At 50.6% G+C, this 19,900-nt stretch overlaps 1 protein-coding gene across 2 annotated transcripts; it reads right to left on the bottom strand.

Moving 5' to 3' along the window:
- Positions 1-8,554: 8,554 nt before the first annotated feature.
- Positions 8,555-19,430, bottom strand: TBL2 (transducin beta like 2). Of its 2 annotated transcripts, none has more exons than XM_030933386.1 (7): positions 19,141-19,347; positions 15,265-15,395; positions 14,843-15,004; positions 14,202-14,353; positions 13,728-13,854; positions 12,062-12,214; positions 8,555-11,841 (listed from the first exon to the last, which is right to left on the bottom strand). In XM_030933386.1, exons 4-7 carry the CDS (start codon positions 14,302-14,304, stop codon positions 11,376-11,378), a joined length of 849 nt encoding a protein of 282 aa, XP_030789246.1. In that variant the 5' UTR covers positions 14,305-14,353; positions 14,843-15,004; positions 15,265-15,395; positions 19,141-19,347; the 3' UTR covers positions 8,555-11,375. The 2 variants fall into 2 exon arrangements, with proteins under 2 accessions (XP_030789246.1, XP_010385760.2); XM_010387458.2 differs by having other exon boundaries at positions 9,827-11,841; positions 14,820-15,004; positions 19,141-19,430.
- Positions 19,431-19,900: the final 470 nt, after the last annotated feature.

Here is a 19,900-nt window from a genome sequence, read left to right as displayed (position 1 = left end):
ACTGGTTCTTTTCCCTGGGAGTTTGGAGGTCGGCTCCCTGCTCTGGCCAGCGTGTTAGGGACCTGACCCTGTGGAACCGCGCTCCTGCGCCGTCTCTGTCCTCCCGCCTCTCCTGCCCAGCACCTTTGCCCTCCGGCTCTACCGCTGTGCTCCAACCACGCCTTTCTTCGCCTTTCTTCAGGATACCTGATCCTCACCTGGAATCCTCTCCTCTCTTCACCAGATGAACTACTTTCCCAACATTCAGACCACATTCTTGCCTTTTCTCGAGTATCTAGTAGTCTCAAGTATTCGGGAGGCTGAAGCAGGAGGATCACTTGAGCCCAGGAATTTGAGGCTGCAGTCAGCTGTGATATGATCGCACCTGTGAATAGCCACTGCACTCCAGCCTGGGCAACATAAGACGGAGACCCCATCTCTAAAATAAATAAAAGATGCCTATTTTGTGCAAGGCTCTGTACCAAAAACTGAAGACATACGTGGTTTTGGTTTCAAAGAACTTCCAGTTTATTTATTGAGACGGAGTCTCCCTCTGTGGCTCAGGCTGGAGTGCACTGGCGTGATCTCAGCTCACTGCAACCTCTGCCTCCTGGGTTCAAGTGATTCTCCTGCCTCAGCCTCCGGAGTAGCTGAGATTACAGGCGCGCACCACCTCGCCCAGCTAATTTTTGTATTTTTAGTAGAGACGGGGTTTTACCATGTTGGTCAGGCTGGTCTCGAACTCCTGACCTCGTGATCTGCCCGCCTTGGCCTCCCAAAGTGCTGGGATTACGGGCGTGAGCCACCGCACCTGTCCTTTTTTTTTTTTTTTTCTGAGATGGAGTCTCACTCTGTTGCCCAGGCTGGAGTGTAGTGGTGTGATCTCGACTCACTACAACCTCTACCTCCCGGGTTCAAGCAATTCTGTCTCAGCCTCCCGAGTAGCTGGGACTATAGTCGCCTGCCATCACACCTGGCTAATTTTTTTGTATTTTTAGTAGAGATGGGGTTTCACCATGTTGGTTAGGCTGATCTTGAACTGACCTCATGATCCACCTGCCTCGGCCTCCCAAAGTGCTGGGATTACAGGCGTGAGCCACCGCACCCGGCCCAGTGTATTTATTCATGTGGAGATGGGATCTCACTATGTTGTCCAGGCTGGTCTCAAACTCCTGGTCTCAAGGGATCCTCCCGAAGTGTTGGGATTACAGGCATGAGCCACCATGACTAGCTAAGCTTCCAGTTTAGTAGAACATTCAGACCAAACAACAACAACAACAAAAATAACCATTTATTTTTTACTTTTACTTATTTTTTGGTACAAGGCCTTGCTTAAGTGATCCTTCTGCCTCAGCCTCCTGTGTAGCTGTGCCCACAGGTGAGGGCCACCATGCCTGGCTGCCTTTTTTTTTTTTTTTTTCTGTAGAGACAGGGTCTCCCTTTGTTGCCCAGGTTGGTCTTGAACTCCTGGACTCAATTGATCCTCCTTTCTTGGCCTCCCACAGTGCTGGGATTGCAGACATGAGTCACTGGGTCCAGCTTCCCAAAGCATATTTAAAATGCTAGTTGATAAGTGCTACCCTAGGCTGGGCACGGTGGCTCACACCTGTAATCCCAGCACTGTGGAAGGCCATGGTGGGTGAATAATTTGAGGTCAGGAGTTTGAGACCAGCCTGTCCAACATGGTGAAACCCCATCTCTACTAAAAATACAGAATTAGCTACTTGGAAAGCTGAGTCAGGAGAATCGCGTGAATCCTGGAGGTGGAGGTTGCAGTGAGTCAAGATGGCATTACTGCACTCCAGCCCAGGCAACAAGAACAAAACTCCGTCTTGGAAAAAATAAATAAATAAATAAATAAATAAATAAAATGCTGTTTGATAAATGCTAACTTAAGTAGGGGAGGGGAGGTGTAAGATGCTATGGCTTTTATTCCTAGTCTGCAGCAAAGAAAAAAGAGGTGCTATGACAACCCTAATCTTGAAGCTGACCTCTAAAAATAGGGTAGGTGCTGTTACTCCCAGGGCAGTGTTCACAGATGCTACAGATGCTAACTAAATGTTTGCATGAATGTTGAACCCAGTGCAAGCTCCCGTTCTCTTTGCCCCCACCCAATTGCAGGCAGGTGTCACCCATGCTTACAGTATGCAGAGAGGGGCCGGTAACAGCTGTTTCAGGACACAGCTTGCGACACGAAGCAGATTGGCATGGCTGCTCTCACCTGTAGAGAAACTAATTTCCATGTGCCCCAGAGAAATGCCTAGCTAGCCCTGAACTTGAGACCGCCTCTGATTATGAGTCAGCCTTTCATGATCAACCAACGTAGGGCAAGCATATGTCATCTTACTGGCGAGGGGGCCAGAAATAGCTTCTGCCTGACTGAGGAGTGCAAAAGCTGAACCGGCATGTGGAGTGAAAAGACGATTCTAGAAATAACGGGATCAAAGGTGGCACATCTGTTGTTCAGACCCAGTCGATCCAAAATAACCGAAGATTGCCTGAGTACCTGCTGTATGCCCTAGCACAGTGGACACTCCGGGTGACAAGAAGTTGAGTAAGACACACCCTTGCCCTTGAGGTGAAGATGAGGAAAGCAGTAGAAAGTCAGAACGCACGTGCCAAGAGAGAGGCCAGCCCTTGAGACTTCTCCAGTTCTGCCCATAGGTCCCGCTGGTTGAGGCACACAGCCCCTGTGTCTTTCTCACCCTTGTCCAAATCCTCCCACCTGAGGTTTCTTGTCCGTAGCTTCCTTCTCCTCCACAGCCCAGCACTCCTCCCAGCTGCACAGGTCCCCTGCACATGTCTCCCCCAGCTCACCCAGCCAGTCGCCTTCCTGAGGCAGAGTTCCAGGGACCCCGCCAACCTTGTTTCCTCCCTACATTTGTCCACCTGGTCCTACATGCCCCAGCTCATCTTCCACTGGGGCTCAGTCTGTGTGAAGAGACTGATCAAAGTGGGCACCTACCAGCTATTCCTCATAGGCTACTCAAATGCTGTCTGTTGATACCTTTTTTTTTTTTTTTTTTTTTGAGACGGAGTCTCGCTCTGTCGCCCAGGCTGGAGTGCAATGGCGCCATCTCGGCTCACTGCAAGCTCTGCCTCCCGGGTCCACGCCATTCTCCTGCCTCAGCCTCCAGAGTAGCTGGAACTACAGGCGCCCGCCACCACGCCCGGCTGATTTTTTGTAGTTTTAGTAGAGACGGGGTTTCACCGTGTTAGCCAGGATGGTCTTGATCTCCTGACCCTGTGATCCACCCGCCTCGGCCTCCCAAAGTGCTGGGATTACAGGCGTGAGCCACTGCACCCGGTCGACATCCTTTTCTTTTGCTTTCTTTTTTAGACAGTTTTTTGTGCATTGGCGAGATTTGCGCATTGGCGCAATCTCGGCTCACCGCAACCTCTGTCTCCCGGGTTCAAGCCATTCTCCTACCTCAGCCTCCTGAGTAGCTGGGATTACAGGCATGTGCCACCATTCCTGGCCAATTTTGTAGTTTTAGTAGAGATGGGGTTTCTCCATGTTGGTCAGGCTGGTCTTGAACTCCCGACTTCAGGTGATCCGCCTGCCTCGACCTCCCAAAGTACCAAAGTACTGGGATTATAGGCATGAGCCACTGTGCCTGGCTTCTTTTTTTTTTTTTTTTTTTTTTTTTTTTTTTTTTTTTTTTTTTTTAATTAAGATGGAGTTTTGCTCTTGTTGCCCAGGCTGGAGTGCAGTGGTGCGATCTTGGCTCACTGCAACCTCTGCTTCCTGGTTCCAGTGATTCTCCTGCTTGGGCCTCCTGAGTAGCTGGGACTGCAGGTGCCCGCCACCACGCCTGGCTAGTTTTTTGTGTTTTTAGTAGAGATGGAGTTTCACCATGTTGGTCAGGCTGGCCTCAAACTCCTGACCTCAGGTGATCTACCCACCTCGGCCTCCCAAAGTGCTGGGATTACAGGCGTGAGCCACCATACCCGGCCTGAGACCGTTTTCTTAAAAAAAAAAAAAAAAAATTTTGCATCCTTCAACCCAATAAAAAAAAAAATCAGGCCTGGAGTGGTGGCTCACGCTGCTTGTAATCCCAGTACTTTGGGAGGCCGAGGCTGTCGGATCATGAGGTCAGGAGTTCAAGACCTGCCTGGCAATATGGCGAAACCCCGTCTCTACTAAAGATACAAAAAATTAGCTGGGTGTGGTGGTGCGTGCCTGTAATCCCAGCTACTAGGGAGGCTGAGGCAGGAGAATTGCTCAAATCGGGGAGACGGAGGTTGCAGTGAGCCGAGTTTGTGCCACTGCACTCCAGCCTGGTTTGGCAACAGAGCGAGACTGCGTCTCAAAAAACAAAGTAACTAATGTTACCTTCTCAATGCAGCCCTCTCTGGCCACTGTAAGACTGCAGTATCCATCTCCACACACAATCTATATCCCCCTTCCCCAATGTATTTCTCTCCAGAGCAGTCATCACCACTGTGATAGTTAATTAATACCGAGTGTCAACTTGATTGGGTTGAAGGATGCAAAAGTATTGATCCTGGGTGTGTCTGTGAGGGTATTGCCAAAGGAGATTAACGTTTGAGTTAGTGGGCTGGGAAAGGTAGACCCACCCTCGATCTGGGTGGGTACCATCTAATCAGCTGCCAGTGCAGCTAGAATATAAAGCGGACAGAAAAAACGTGAATAGACTGGCCTCCCAGCCTACTTCTTACTCCCATGCCGGATGCTTCCTGCCCTTGAACACTGGACTTCAAGTTCTTTGGTCTGGGGACTTGGACTGGCTCTCCTTGCTTCTCAGTTTGCAGATGGCTTATTTTGGGACCTTGTGATTGTGTGCATTAATACTTAATAAACTCCCCTTTACATATATATATATATAATCCTCTTTACATACATATATATATAAATATATATATATACTGTTAGTTGTGTCCCTCTAGAGAATCCTGACTAATAAAACCACTTAATATCCTCTTTTATTTTTCTAGCCAGGCGTGGTGACCCATACCTGTAATCCCAGCACTTTGGGAGGCTGGGGTGGGGAGGGTGGATCATTTGAGGTCAGGAGTTCGAGACCAGCCTGGCCAACATGATGAAACCCCATCTCTACTAAAAAATTCAAAAATTAGTTGAATGTGGTGGCATGTGCCTGTAATCCCAGCTACTAGGGAGACTGAGGCAGGGTAATCACTTGAACCTGGGAGGTGGAGGCTGCAGTGAGCAGAGATCACACCACTGCACTCCAGCCTGGGAGACAGAATAAGACTGTCTCAAAAAAAAAAAAAAAAAAAAAAGCCAGCTGATTAGCAACCTTAATTCCATCTGCTACTGTAATTCCCTGTTGGGGTATCACCCAACAAATTCCTGGATTCCAAGGATTAGGATGTGGATATCTTTGGGGAATCATTATTCTGTTACCACATCACAGAAATCTGTCCACAACAGTGGAAAAACAAAGCATATGGTATATGTATACATATATAAATATATATACAAACATATATGTATGCATATATACATATATACAAATATATATGTTTAAGAGATGGGGTCTTGCTCTCTTGCCCAGGCTGGAGTGCAGTGGCAGAATCATAGGTCACTGCAGCCTTGAACTCCTGGGCTCAAGTGAGCCTCCTGCCTCAGCCTCCCGAGTAGCTGGAATTATAGGTGCACATTAACATACCTGGCTAACTTTTTTGTAGCGATGGGGGGGGGGAGCTCACTATGTTACCCAGTCTGGTCTTGAACTCTTGGCCTCAAGCAATCCTCTTGCCTCGGCCTCCCAAAATGCTGAGATTGTAGGAATCAGCCATAAATGGGATTCCAGGCCAGCCATCTAGTGTTTTTGATTACTCAGTAAACCGCACAGAATCCTGTTTCCAGCTGGCAGAAAAGAGAGTATGGAGAACCTCAGGAGGGTTTTTGTTTATTTTATTTATTATTATATATACTTTTTGAGATGGAGTCTCTCTCTGCCACCCAGGCTGGAGTCCAGTGGCACGATCTTGGCTCACTCCAATCTCTGCCTCCCAGGTTCTGGGTTGAAGGGATTACTTTGCCTCAGCCTCCCAAGTAGCTGGGATTACAGGCACGTGCCTCCATGCCCAGCTAATATTCGTATTTTTGTAGAGATGGGGTTTTGCCATGTTGGCCAGGCTAGGTCTCAAACTCCTGACCTCACGTGATCTGCCCGCCTCAGCCTTCCAAAGTGTTGGGATTACAGGCATGAGCCACTGAGGGTTTTAGAGGCAGCCCTCAGGAGGGTTTTTAGAGGCAGCTGGAGACGCAACGGATTACTTCTGCACACATTCCATTGGCCTGAAGTCATCAAAGGGTCTCACCTAACTGCAGGGAATCCTGGGACATGTAGTCCAGCTTTGTACCTAGGAAACCAAGAAGTGGAGTTGGGGAACACAGCACTCTTTGAAACTGTGGGCAAGTCCCTCACAGTCCTGGCACGCTCAGTGAAGAAACATGGGGTTGAGGAAATTTGGGGTGCAGCACATCAAGAAATTCACTTTTGCCCGGGGTTCTTTTGTTTGCTTTTTGTTTTGCTTCTTATTCTAGAGATGCCCTAGGTTATAGATTACAAAAGCCTAAAAGTATGCAGGGCAGAGGCCATTATTAGGGTGAAATAAGGACTCAAGGGCCAGAGACCAACAGTTATCACCATCATAATCATCACCTTCCACATCATCATCAACTTTATCATTTTGGGGGTTGTTGTTTGGTTGGTATTTTTCCTGCCTCTGGGCTCCAAAAGCAATTGAAACATACCTGGGCTGTCAAACCTACCAGCTGGCTAGGCACAGTGGCTCATGCCTATAATCCCAGCACTTTGGGAGGCCAAGTTGGGCGATGACTGCAGCCTCAACCTCCCAGTCTCAAGCAATCCTCCCATTTCAGCCTCCTGAGTAGCTGTGCCATCATATGCCCGACTTTTTTGTATTTATGTAGAGATGGGGTCTCCCTGTTTCCCAAGCTGGTCTTGAACTCCTGGACCCAAGTGACCCTCCTGCCTCAGCCTCCCAAAAGTGCTAGGATTACAGCTGTGAGCCACCACGCCCATCTGGCACTCTTTTATTTGTATTTTTTCAAGAGGTGGAGTCTCACTCTGTTGCTCAGGCTGGAGTGCAGTGGCATGATTGCGGCTCACTACAGCCTCCAGTTCCTGGACTCAAGTGATCCTCCTGCCTCAGTCTCTCCAGTAGCCCAACAACTTGGACTACAGGTGTGTGACACCATGCCCAGCTAATTTTAATTTTTTTTTGTAGAGATGGGGTCTCACCGCGTTACTCGAGCTGGTCTCGAACTCCTAGTCTCAAGCAATCCTCTCACCTTGGCTTCCCAAAGCACTGGGATTATAAACATGAGCCACCCCGCCTAGCCCAGTTTTGGAACTTTGATCATCTCCTCACTTTGGAACCATTAGTCCCTGGGAGAGTCACACTGAAGTGTATAAACTCACAAGATGCAGTGGCCTTGGAAAGTAATAGAATGATTTCTGCTGCCAATGCAACTGCGTGGTGGATGCATAAGTGGTGGTCAAAGTGAGCTCATTCTCTGTTGGGCAATCACTGTACAGGTTCATCTTATTAGTCAACAAATTGTAGTGGCTACTGTGTGCTCACTTGCATGGGTGCAACAGAAAGAGGGACAAGGCAGATTCCTAACATTATAAATTCCCTGCCCTCAAGGAGCTTATTTTCTGGATGGCAAGGTCAGAGGCTCTTCTTTATCCAGTCTATCATTGATGGTCACTTGGGTTGATTCCATGTCTTTGCTATTCTGAATAGTGCGGCAATGAACATTACATAGAAATTGCACATTAATTACAGAAAACACAGATAACACAGAAACAAAACTTTTTGTGCCTTTCCCAAGATGTCAGTCTCTGAAATGTGACTTTACTGGAGTAGCAATAATTGTGAAAACATGTCCGTATGCAAGACACTATCCAGGGCTTCAAGTTATCACAGCTAAGCAAATTAGAGATTTGGTTTCCCTGATGTACCCGAGTGTTGGATGCAGGTGGTGGAAGACCCACTTGCATCCAACTCCCAGGAAAGTAGCCAGAAGGAGGGTGGACTGCACTGAGGAAGGAAGACTCCCTGGGAAGCGGCAGGCCACTGTTGAGATGGCACTACCATGTTAATCTGTGTATTGCATGGTTTAAATGACTCCAAGCCCCAGTCTGGGCAACATAGTGAGACCCCCATCTCTACACAAAACAGACAGGTGTGATGGCATGCGCCTATGATCCTAGCTACTTGGGAGGCTGAGGTGAGAGGATCACTTGAGCCCAGGAGGTCGAGGCTGCAGTGAGCCATGATGGCACCACTACACTCCAGTCTAGATGACGGAGTGAGACTCCATCTCTAAAACAAAGAGAACACCAAAATAGGCTATACACCACCATTTAAAATATTTCCCCAATTCTTTATTTTGAAAAATTTCACACCCACAGATGTTGAAATTGTAATTATGACATGAATACTGCCTTCACATGCAGGATTTTTGATTTAAACAAACAAAAAAAAATTGGTGGCCTCTGCTCTATGTTAATATCCAGACACCTTCTCTGTGTTTACAAGAGAAGCTTGAGGGAGGGTACTTTCTGTTCTCAGAAGTCTGTGGAATGATTTTTTGGTAGTGTTTTCTCTTATCTCACCGAAACTCAACACGGCAAGGTGGGCAGCATAGGATTCATTCTCATTTTACAGATGAGGAAACAAGCTCAGAGAGTTCAACAGATCTACCTGCTCTCAAGTCAACAGCTGACCCAGCTGGAACTGGAACTGAAGACATCTGACTTCAGTAACTCAACATTCTACTGCCACTTCCTGTCCTGCATACACAAGGGGAGTAACGCCAGAGCTGCTTCTAAGAACAGGTGTGCAAAGGAAGTATTTTAGTCTCATTCTTCTGACAATTGCCAAGGAAATACTCCTCAGGCCTTGTGTGCACAGCATTGCCAGCAGTCTGTAGTTAAGAACATACAAAACCACAATGGAGACTGCGAGTGGAAAGATGCACAGAGAAGATACTGGGAGGTCTGTGGCTTGCCCCTGGCTTGAGTTTCACATTGATTGAGTGCTTACACTGTCCCAGGTACTGTGCCTGGACCACAGAGCTGACAGTGAGACAGTCCAGGAGTCTGCCCGGTGGTGCTCTCATTCCAGTGGTTTCAACAGTGAGCCAGAAGCTGCCAATGAGAAGAGTGCTGGACTGCATCAGGCCTACCTTGGTGTTTTGTTTGGTCCAGATAGTGTTTGTTTGTTTATTTATTTATTTATTTATTTAAGTTGCTCACTTCTAGCTTCTGTAAAGCAGACAATTTCTGCTGGATTCCTGAATAAGTAGCAGCCACCCCCACCCCGCGGGCAGGACACAAGCCCTCCAGCTCACTTCTGTCCCCACTTTCTACTGCCTTATCCCCAGGTAACTGACCCCATTCACAGAGTTACAGTACCATCTGACGTCCATAGCATTTAGATGGGGGACGAAGCCAGATTACACAGGACCTTGCAGGCCATGGTAAGAGTTTTGGATTTAAAAAGTGTTTTTGGCTGGGCACGATGGCTCACACCTGTAATCCCAGCACTTGGGGAGGCCAAGGGGGGTGGATTACTTGAGGTCAGGAGTTTGAGACCAGCCTGGCCAACATCATGAAACCCTGTCTCTACTAAAAGCACAAAAATTAGTCAGGTGTGGTGGCGCATGCCTGTAATCCCAGCTACTCTGGAGGCTGAGGCAGGAGAATCGCTTGAACCTGGGAGGCAGTGGTTGTAGTGAGCCGAGACTGTGCCACTGTACTCCAGCATGGGCAACACAGTGAGACTTTCAAAAAAAAAAAAAAAAAAATTGTTTTTACTATTTTTGGTTTAAAAAAAATTCTTTTGGATTTTATTCCAAGTGTGATGCCTTGGGGGGTTTTAACTAGGGAATAATGTGATCTGGTTCACATTTTCAAAAGATCACTCTGCTATATAGAAAAGTAATGAGGTAACAGAGGAAGCAGGAAGATCCATTAGGAAGCCATATTATAGTGGCCCACTAGGTGACAGTGGCCAGGACCAGGATGGTAACAGAAAAGACAGAGAGAAGCAACGGCCTCAGGATGTCACCTGGAGTGTAACCAAAAGAATGTTTTGGCGGACGGACGACGGCAGTGGTGGTGGGACAGAGGGGATAATGAGTGGGGAGTCATCAAGGATAACTCCAAGATTGTGGCTTGTTCCCAACATTGAGAGGTGAGAGGTCGGGGGCGACCAAAGGAGGTCGTAGTTTTTGTCAGAGAGACCAAGAGTTTGACTTGGGATGAATAAATTTTGCCTACACTCAAGTCTTCCCAGATACCTCATTTCCCTTATCTGCCACATCCCAGCAGCCTTCAAATTCACAAATTTAAACTTCTCAATACTCAATCTCTTATCGAATGTACCCCTTCAACTTCAATACCCATTGCCTCTGTCCTGCTCTGGTCCTCTCTTTTCTTGACGTATACAACAGTAGCTATGAATAAACTACACAAAGCACTTAATAAGGGCATATCTCTCTCTCCCACCAGCCATCTTTGATGGCAGAAACCATGTCTTATTCATATTTAATCTCCAGCATGTATTTATTTGGGCACAGAGTAGGCACTCAAATATCTGATGAACTGACTAGAGGTCTCCTTAAACAGGATATCATCTCCCGAAGAGAGGACTCCCAACCATACAAAATGTATGATCAAGTCCCAAAAAACTTTGCCTTCCCAAGGAATGTGTTTCTAATTTGGTTTCGAAGCACACTGGTTCCCACTTTTACCACTTTAATGACACTGGACAACAGTACTACTCTTTTCCACTTTTCTTCCAGACCTAAGGACTTGATACTCTCTTAGCCTCACATCATCTTTGCAAGGAGGTCACAGAGAGGATTATTCTCCATCTTACAAACAGAACTGAGGCCCAGAAGGAAATCCCTTAGTATCTTTTTGATGGAGTACAGTTCTGTGATAGGAAGCTATCCCAGTCTCCCATCCTTGCAAAATTGCTGCTTAGTACTCAGGTGTTCTCTAGGTTGTTCTGGAACATTTACAGACTTCTTTGGGTGTGAGGATGTGCTGCCACAAGGCCAAAAATCGTTCTCTCTCTGTCTCCTCTTTCTACCACTCTCCTCAGCACCGGGTGGGAATAGATTCTACCCACTGGGCCTGGGAGGAAGAAAAGCACCTTGGTCACTAGTTGGGGAGGAGTCACAACCAGCAAGAAGAGATCTAAGTAGACAAGAGTAGTTTCAATGGGAAGAAGCGAGGCCACCAGTAAGAAAACCAGGAGACTCCTTCTGAAAGGCTTCCACCTGGGAGGAAAGGTGGCAGCAGCGCTGGGAGGAGGCCAGATCCCTCCTCCTCAATCCTCTGCGCCGGGCCCTCCCAGAGTCACTTCTTCAGGGCACCCAGGCTCTTCAGGGTCTCTTGGGCCTGGGTCAGCTTCTGCTGCAACCTCTGGCGGGTACTGTCGTTGGAGGCCCGCTTCAGGTGGCCCTGCATCTCCTCCACCATGGCCCGGTGGCCAGGAGTGTTGTGAAAGAGCCGCACAGCCCGGTCCCCACAGGATGCCAGAAAGCGGCCGGTGATGTCAAAGGACAAGTCGGTGATACACTCACCATGGACCCGCTCAAAGCACTCCTCCTTCTCGCCCCGCCGAGTATTGTAGAGATGAATACTGCTGCCACTGGCCAAGGCCAAGACCTGGGCGTCGGGGGAGAGGGCCAGGCGGCACGGTGCGGCGCCCACCGCCTCTTCAAAGCGGCCTGTCCTCAGCAAGTAGGGGTCCTGCTGCTTCTTGTATTCCACATCTGTGTCCCACAGTTTCCATGTACCATCCTTGGAAACAGAAGCCATCCTGCAGCACAGAAAATCACAGCTCATGCCTCAACACACCCTGGCAGGGTAAGTACTGGCCCAACTTGAGCAGCTCCAGCTAGGAAGCTAAGTCAGCTTCCTGCTGAGGGCCAGGCACCCCACCCGCTTCAGAGCCATGGCACAAACAGGCAGAAGGACCCTGGTTGTCAAGAGGGGCCAAGAGCCACTGGTCAGACAGACATCTGAGCAGACTCACTCACCTCCGCGAGTCGTTGGAGAAAGCAAATGAGCGCACAGCCGCGGAGTGGCCCTTGAGTTCGAAGGCTCGCACCACCTCCTGGAACTCCCCCTTCTTTCCAAAGCAGACTTCCCAAACCTTCACATCCGGGGTGAAGCCACACGAGGCTACAAATCTGCCATACAACCCAGGAGCCTTTAAAACTTCATTTTGGAAGCATGTTGTTCCTGTAAACCCCCTCAATCTCTTTCCTGAGAAAGTTGATCATCTCATACCTGGATAATATAAACCTTTAAAGAGTTATTTTGGCCGGGCATAGTGGCTCACGCCTGTAATCCCAGCACTTTAGGAGGCCGAGGTGGGTGGATCACCTGAGGTCAGGAGTTCAGAGACCAGCCTGGCCAACATGGTGAAACCTCATCTCTACTAAAAATACAAAATTAGCCAGGCGTGGTGGCACGTGCCTGTAGTCCCACCTACTGCCTGTAGTCCCACCTACTGGGAAGGCTGAGGTGGGAGAATCACTTGAACCTGGCAGGTGGAGGTTGCAGTGAGCTGAGATTGTACCACTGCACTCCAGCCTGGGCAACAGAGCAAGACTCCATCTCAGAAAAAAAAAAAAAGGCCGCGTGCGGTGGCTCACACCTGTAATCCCAGCACTTTGGGAGGCCCAGGCAGGCAGATCGCTTGATGTTGGGAGTTTGAGACCAGCCTGACCAACATGGAGAAACCTCGCCTCTACTAAAAATAAAAAATTAGCTGGGCGTAGTGGTGCATGCCTATAATCCCAGCTACTTGGGGGAGACTGAGGCAGGAGAATCGCTTGAACCTGGGAGGTGGAGGTTGCGGTGAGCCAGGATCGTGCCATTGCACTCCAGCCTAAGCAACAAGAGCGTAACTCCATCTCAAAAAACAAACGAACAACAACAACAAACAAGTTCTTTTATGTATGTGACCTCGGTTTATCCTCTAGCCTTGTTCTAAGACATGTAACATCCCCCACAAAGTAACTTGGTGCAGTGGCTCATGCCTGTAATTCTAGCACTTTGGGAGGTCGAGGCAAGAGGATCGCTTGAGGCCAGGAGTTCAGGACCGGCCCGGGCAACATAATGACACCCCACCTCAACAAAAAATACAAAAATTAGCCAGGTGTGGTAGTGTGCGCCTGTAGTCCCAGCTACTCGGGAGGCTAAGGTGGGAGGATGGCCTGAGTCTGGGAGGTCAAGGCTACAGTGAGCTGCGATCGCACCACTGCACTCCTGCCTGGGCGAGGGTGAAACCCTGTCTCAACAAACAAACAAACAAAAACCAAAAATTAGCTGAGTACAGTGGCATGTGCCTAAAGTTCCAGCTACTCAAGAGGCTGAGGTGGGAGGATCACTACAATCCAGGAGTTTGAGGCTGCAGTGAGCTATGATCGCACCACTGTGCTCCAGCCTGGGTGACAGAGTGAGACTAATTTTCTCAAAAACAAAAACACTGAAGATGAAGAAATAGCGACTGAGGACATGGGGTGACCTGCATGAAATCCCCACTACTCCAAGCAGGGAGAGCTGAGACTTGAAGCTCGGGCTCCTGACCCCACCCTGTATGCTCTTCCCAAGCGATGAAGCTGGCTCTCTGTTCTGTGCCTGCTCCCCAGCCCCAGCCTCTTGTGGTCCCAGATGCCAATGCCCCTCCTTGCCCACCTGCCACAGGGAGATACAGCAGCATGTGTGTTGTTCATCTGGTTGGTGTTGATGGTAGACAGCACTTGACCCTTCAGACTCCAGATGAGGACAGTGGTGTCACTGGAGGCAGTCATGATAAACTTCCCTGAGCGGGAAGGGAGTGATGTGGGCCACGGGCAGTGACCTGACCAACTGTCATTCTCCAAAGACACTTACAAGGCCTCTGTTGCCCGAAGTATACATGTCTCCTCCCAGGCCAAGGGTCACTACAGACAAGGACTCTGCTGAAGACTGTGGCCCTTCCCGCCTTCCCTAGGGACCTGGTGTGGCCCACGGACTCCAGGGGAGCACACAGCCAGGCTGTTTACAGCCAGGGCCCCCTGTCCCTCTCAGGTTGAGCAGAACTTTCAGGCAGCATTAACTCATTGAGGAAACAGAACTGGATCTTTCCGTCATGCTTTGGGCAGGCGCCACCCTCTGAATGCCTCTTACCTGTGTTAGCAATGCCAATGTCGATGACAGGCGCCTTGTGCTTTTTAGGGAAGTCCTCTGGGGTGGCTGTGAAGGTATAGCCCCCATCCTCCCGCTTGGTCATCTTGAAGACACGGAGGGTGTCCCCGTTGGCCAGCCAGACGATGAAGGCTCTAGAGACAGGTAGCATACAAGTCACTCTCTCACTAGACAAAGAGGCTCTGTGTTCCTGGTCCTGTGCTGGGTTCTGGGGGAAGTCAAGATCTCCCCTCATGCCCCTCAGTCTAGCCTTACAACATAAGTCCCTGGTTCCAAATCTTATAAAACTCCTCAAAAGGTAAGATTCCCATTGCTTTGACTCCTTTAGTTTCTCTCTAGGGTTTAGAAACTAAGGCTCATCTGGAAGCCAGGCCAAGTTATTTCCAGGTAGGAAGAGACTTCCCCCCGCTTCCTTGCTGTATAGCAGCACAGACCTCCAGGGAGCCCCAGGCAGCGCGCAAACTATGTGGATGCTCTTTCTGGCACCCCAAGGGAGGCCCTGGGTCTGGGTCCCTCCTCGCTACCTCAAAGCAGATATGGGAAGGCCAATGCCTGGGACTGGGCCTCTTCAGGCAAACCTGAGGCTCCATCCTGTCCCACCTGCAGTCAGGGCTGAAGCGCACCAAGGTGGCGTGGTCCAGCTCCACATTGGCTCTCATGCTGCGGTGCTCTCGCTGCAGAAAGTCCTTGGTGCTCCAGATGCGGATGGTGCGATCATCTGCACAGGTGGCCAGGTATTTGCCATTGCTGCTAAAGTCCATGCAAGATATGTTCCCGCTGTGGCTCTAGGGGAAGGGTGGCAGGAAGTGTGAATAGGAACTCCTTGGGGAGATGGGGAAGCCAAACCTGGAACCAGGGAGATGGGGCCCCCTTGCCTGGATTAACAGCAAGCTGAGGTTGGGCTGCGATGAGAGGGGACAGAATTAAGCATCCCCGCTGATTCTGATCAGAGGCAGGAGGGTCTGTAACATGCACGGAATACTATAGAGGAAAAGCCTATGGGTCTGAGTCTCAGAGTGCGCACTGCGCCGGGTACCCCACGTACCTTCAGAGCTGCAGCCAGGAGGCGGTGGGTGAAGTTGTGTTGTTGAGGCTTCTCCTTTCGAATCCGCTGATACTGTTTCTGCTTCTTGGATCCCGAGGATTTGTCAGGTGGAAATCCATTTGCTTTTTGGCCTATAAGGAAGGGCCATGTTGTTCTCCAGTTACTCACTGATAAGCATTTGCTGCCCATCTATGATTAGCCAGGCATTGAGTGGAACAGCAGGAGATTAACCAGACATGGCCCTTGTCTTCGGGAGGAGAGTGAGTGTGATATGGGCAAAAACAGAGGCTTGGCTGGCTGGGTATGGTGGCTCATGCCTGTAATCCCAACGCTTCGGGAGGCTGAGGCAGGAGGATCATTTGAGCCCAGGAGTTCGAGGCTGCAGTGAGCTATGATCACAACACTACTGCACTCCATCCTGAGTGACAGAGACCCTGTCAAACAGAAAAGAGAAGCAAAACAGAGGCTTTGCAATCAGACCTGGGTTTGGATTCTTTCTCTAATACTGACTGACTTTGAGGAGGCTGTTTACAGTAAGTCCATAGAGCACCTTCCTGTAAAGTGGAAAAGGCATACTCTGGGTAGGGTAATGCTGCTGGGTGAGTACAGAGCACGGCCAGTGGAGTGTGGATCCTTGGCCAGACATCCCTACGTAGGGAGTAATGTGCACAACTGTCTCTAGTGGCCCTGCTTTGGGTAAGTTAGTGAATTGCTCTGGACCTTGTTTTTTTTTTTTCTTCTTCTTTTCTTTCTTTCTTTTTTTTAGAGACAGAGTCTTGCTCTGTCGCCCAGGCTGGAGTGCAGTGGCGTGATCTCTGCTCACTGTAGCCTCTGCCTCCCGGATTCAAGCAATTCTTGTGCCTCAGCCTCCCAAGTAGCTGGAATTATGGGCGTACACCACCATATCCAGCTAATTTTTTTGTTTTTTTTTTAGTAGAGATGGGGTTTCACCATGTTGGCAAGGCTGGTCTCCAACTCCTCACCTCAAGTGATCTGCCTGCCTTGGCCTCCCAAGGTGCTGGGATTATAGGTGTGAGCCACTGTGTCTGCCCCAACCTTGGTTTTCTTAAAGAGAGGTTGAGAGCTGGGCACGGTGGTTCATGCCTGTGATCCCAGCACTTTGGGAGGCTGAGGTGGGAGGATTGCTTGAGCTCAGGAGTTGGAGACCAGCCTGGTTAACGGAGTGACACCCCGTCTCTACAGAAAACTTTAATTAGCTGGGAATGGTGGCATGCGCCTGTGGTCCCAGCTATTCGGAGGCTGAGGAGGGAAAATTGCTTGAGCCCAGGAGTTCGAATGCAGTGATCGTGCCACTGTATTCCAGCCTGGGGAACGGAGTGAGATTCTGTCTCAAAAAAGATATAAATAAATAAAAATAAGGGAGATTGAATTGGATGAGTTATCTACAAAGTGACAAGCAAAAGTACCAAACACAAGCATTAAAGGCTTTATGGAGGCCAGGCATGGTGGCTCACACCTGTAATCCCAGCACTTTGGGAGGCTGAGGCAGCTGGATCATCTTGATGCCCAGGAGTTCCAGACCAGCCTGGCCAACATGGTGAAACCCCATCTCTACTAAACATACAAAAATTAGCCGAGCTCAGTGGCGGGCACCTGTAATCCCAGCTATTTAGGAGGCTAGGCAGGAGAATCGCTTGAACCCAGGAGGTGGAGGTTGCAGTGAGCCCAGACCGCGTCACTGCACTCCAGTACACGAAAGAACTCGGGGCTGAGAAGTCAACATCTGTTGAGCCCTGTGCTGGGGAGTGGAGCCAGTCACTTTTGCATAAGATACTTAATTGAGTCACAAAGCTGGCATGTGTTAAATGACTGCAGATGCTCCCCAATTCCAACAGGAAAAAAACTCCTGAGCCCTGCATACAAACAGAGCCACAATCTGTCCTCTGCTTCCTTCCCTCCAGGTTTGTCTAACAAGCCCCCTCCTCATACTTAAGTCATACCAAATGCTGTTTGGGGACTCCTTGCCTTCTCGGGTATTGTCATTGGCAGGAATGTCTTTTTTCCTTGGCTTTCTGGCAAACTCTTTTTTTTTTTTTTTTTTGAGACGGAGTCTCGCTCTGTCGCCCAGGCTGGAGTGCAGTGGCCGGATCTCAGCTCACTGCAAGCTCCGCCTCCCGGGTTCACGCCATTCTCCTGCCTCAGCCTCCCGAGTAGCTGGGACTACAGGCGCCTGCCACCTCGCCCGGCTAGTTTTTTGTATTTTTTAGTAGAGACGGGGTTTCACCGTGTTAGCCAGGATGGTCTCGATCTCCTGACCTCGTGATCCGCCCGTCTCGGCCTCCCAAAGTGCTGGGATTACAGGCTTGAGCCACCGCGCCCGGCCTCTGGCAAACTCTTATTCTAGAACCATCCTTTGAGACCCCACACTACCTCATGTGCCCCTATTCTCAGTAATGATTTCTCTAACAACCACCTCCCCAATAAAAGAGCAGGGCTGGGCCGGGAACGGTGGCTCATGCCTGTAATTCCAGCACTTTGGGAGGCTGAGACAGGCAGATCATGAGGTCAGGAGATTGAGACCATCCCGGCTAACACGGTGAAACCCCATCTCTACTAAAAAAATACAAAAAATTAGCCGGGCGTGGTGGTGGACACTTGTAGTCCCAGCTACTCAGGAGGCTGAGGCAGGAGAATGGCATGAGCCTGGGAGGTGGAACTTGCAGTGAGCCAAGATCGTGCCACTGCACTCCAGCCTGGAAGGCAGAGCACGACTCTGTCTCAAAAAAAAAAAAAAAAAGGAGCAGGGCTGGCCGGGCACAGCGGTTCACGCCTGTAATCCCAGCACTTTTGGAGGCCAGGACGAGTGGATCACCTGAGGTCAGGAGTTCGAGACCAGTCTGACGAACGTGGTGAAACCCTGTGTCTACTAAATATACAAAAAATCCTCAGGCGTGGTGGTGTGTGCCTGTAGTCCCAGCTACTGGGGAGGCAGAGGCAGAAGAATCGCTTGAACCCGGGAGGTGGAGGTTGCAGTGAGCCAAGATCCTGCCACTGTACTCCAGCCTGGGCAAGAAGAGCGAAACTCTGTCTCAAACATAAAAAGAGCAGGGCTGCCCACTCCCTCTCTGGTGTTTCCCGTTTCTAGTACTAACCTCTTCTATGAAACTTTTCAGACAGGCTCTTGCTGTCACCTGGGCTGGAGTGCAGTGGCACGATTGATCACAGCTCACTGAAGCCCTGAACTCCTGGACTCAAGCCACCCTCCTGCCTCGGCCTCCCATGGAGCTGGGACTACAGGGGCGTGCACAACCACACCCAGCTAATTTTTCATAGAGATGGAGTCTTGCCGTGTTGTTCAGGCTGGTCTCCAACTCCTGGGCTCAAGCGATCTCCCTGCCTCGACCTCCCAAAGTACTGGGAATACAGGCGTGAGCCACCGTGCCTGGCCTCAATGAAACTTATTTTACTGTTTTTCACTTACATGTTTAGGTGTTCATCATGCAGATGTACGTCTCCTTTACTGGACTCCTTACAGAAAAAGACCCCAAAGCCTATCACAGGGTCACAGATGCCCAGTAAATGCTGCTGCACATCACAGAACTGGTGCTTTTTCTGAGATCGCAGCCACGGAGCAGGCTGAAGAGTTTACGGTGCTCTCCTGGCCACCCCGGGGACCGCCTAGCCTCGGCCACCGAGAAAGCCGCAGCGCGGGGCCCAGGTTGGAGCCAGTCCTGCCCCAGGGGTTGCGCCCAGCCCAGCGAGGCGGGCCCTCGTCTCTGGAAACGAAGCTCACGTCATCAGAGGAGAAACTGAGGCCCATGGGGTCGCCGAGCCCCACCAGCCGCGGGCCTAAACCACAGGTCGGACCACGAGGCGGTCACGCGGGCCGCCCCCACCCGACCCGGCCCCACTTACAGGCGGGCCTGCCGCTCCTCTCCTCTTCCGCGCGCAGCCACCCCCGCGCTACCGCTGCGGTCGCCACCAGGGCCAGCAGCCCAAGCAACACCGACAGCCCCATGAACTCCGGAATCTGCGAGAGCTCCATGTTGGCTGGGCCACTGCCACCTCAGCCAGCGAGTACGCGGGTGCCCGCACGGCTCGGCGGAGTCGCGCACGCACGCGGGGGCGGGGCCTGGCCACTGGGGCGCCTCGAGCGGCGGCGCCTGGCCGTTAGAGCGCCTGGGGGCGGAGCCTGGTTGTTATAATGACTTCAGAGCGGGGCCTGGCCGTTAGAGCGTCTCAACGCGGGGGGCCAACTGTTGGGGCGCTAGAAGGGGGGGGCCCGACTGTTAGAGCGCCTCGAGGGGCGGGGCCTGATTGTTAGAGCTCCTTGAAGGCGGAGCCTGGCCGTTAGAGCGTCTCGAGGAGAGGAACCTGGTTATTAAAGCGCCTCGAGGGGCGGAGCCTGGGTTAGAGCGTCTCGAGGGGCCGAACCCAGAGGTAGCGTGTCTCGAGGGGCGGGACCTGGTTGTTAGAGCGCCTGGAGGGACAGAGCCTGGGTTAGAGCGTCTCGAGGGGCGGGGCCTGGAGTTAGAGAACGTCTCCAGGGGCGGGGCCTGGAGTTAGAGCATCTCCAAGCGTGGAGCCTAGTTATTAGAGCGCCTCGAGAGGCGGAGCCTGGAGTTAGAGCGTCTCGAGGGGCGGGGCTGGGTTGTTAGCGCGTCTCGAGGGGCAG

The sequence above is a fragment of the Rhinopithecus roxellana genome, chromosome 6 (assembly GCF_007565055.1).
Source record: "Rhinopithecus roxellana isolate Shanxi Qingling chromosome 6, ASM756505v1, whole genome shotgun sequence".
Taxonomy (NCBI): Eukaryota; Metazoa; Chordata; class Mammalia; order Primates; family Cercopithecidae; genus Rhinopithecus; species Rhinopithecus roxellana.
This window is presented reverse-complemented; position numbering and strand designations above follow the sequence as displayed.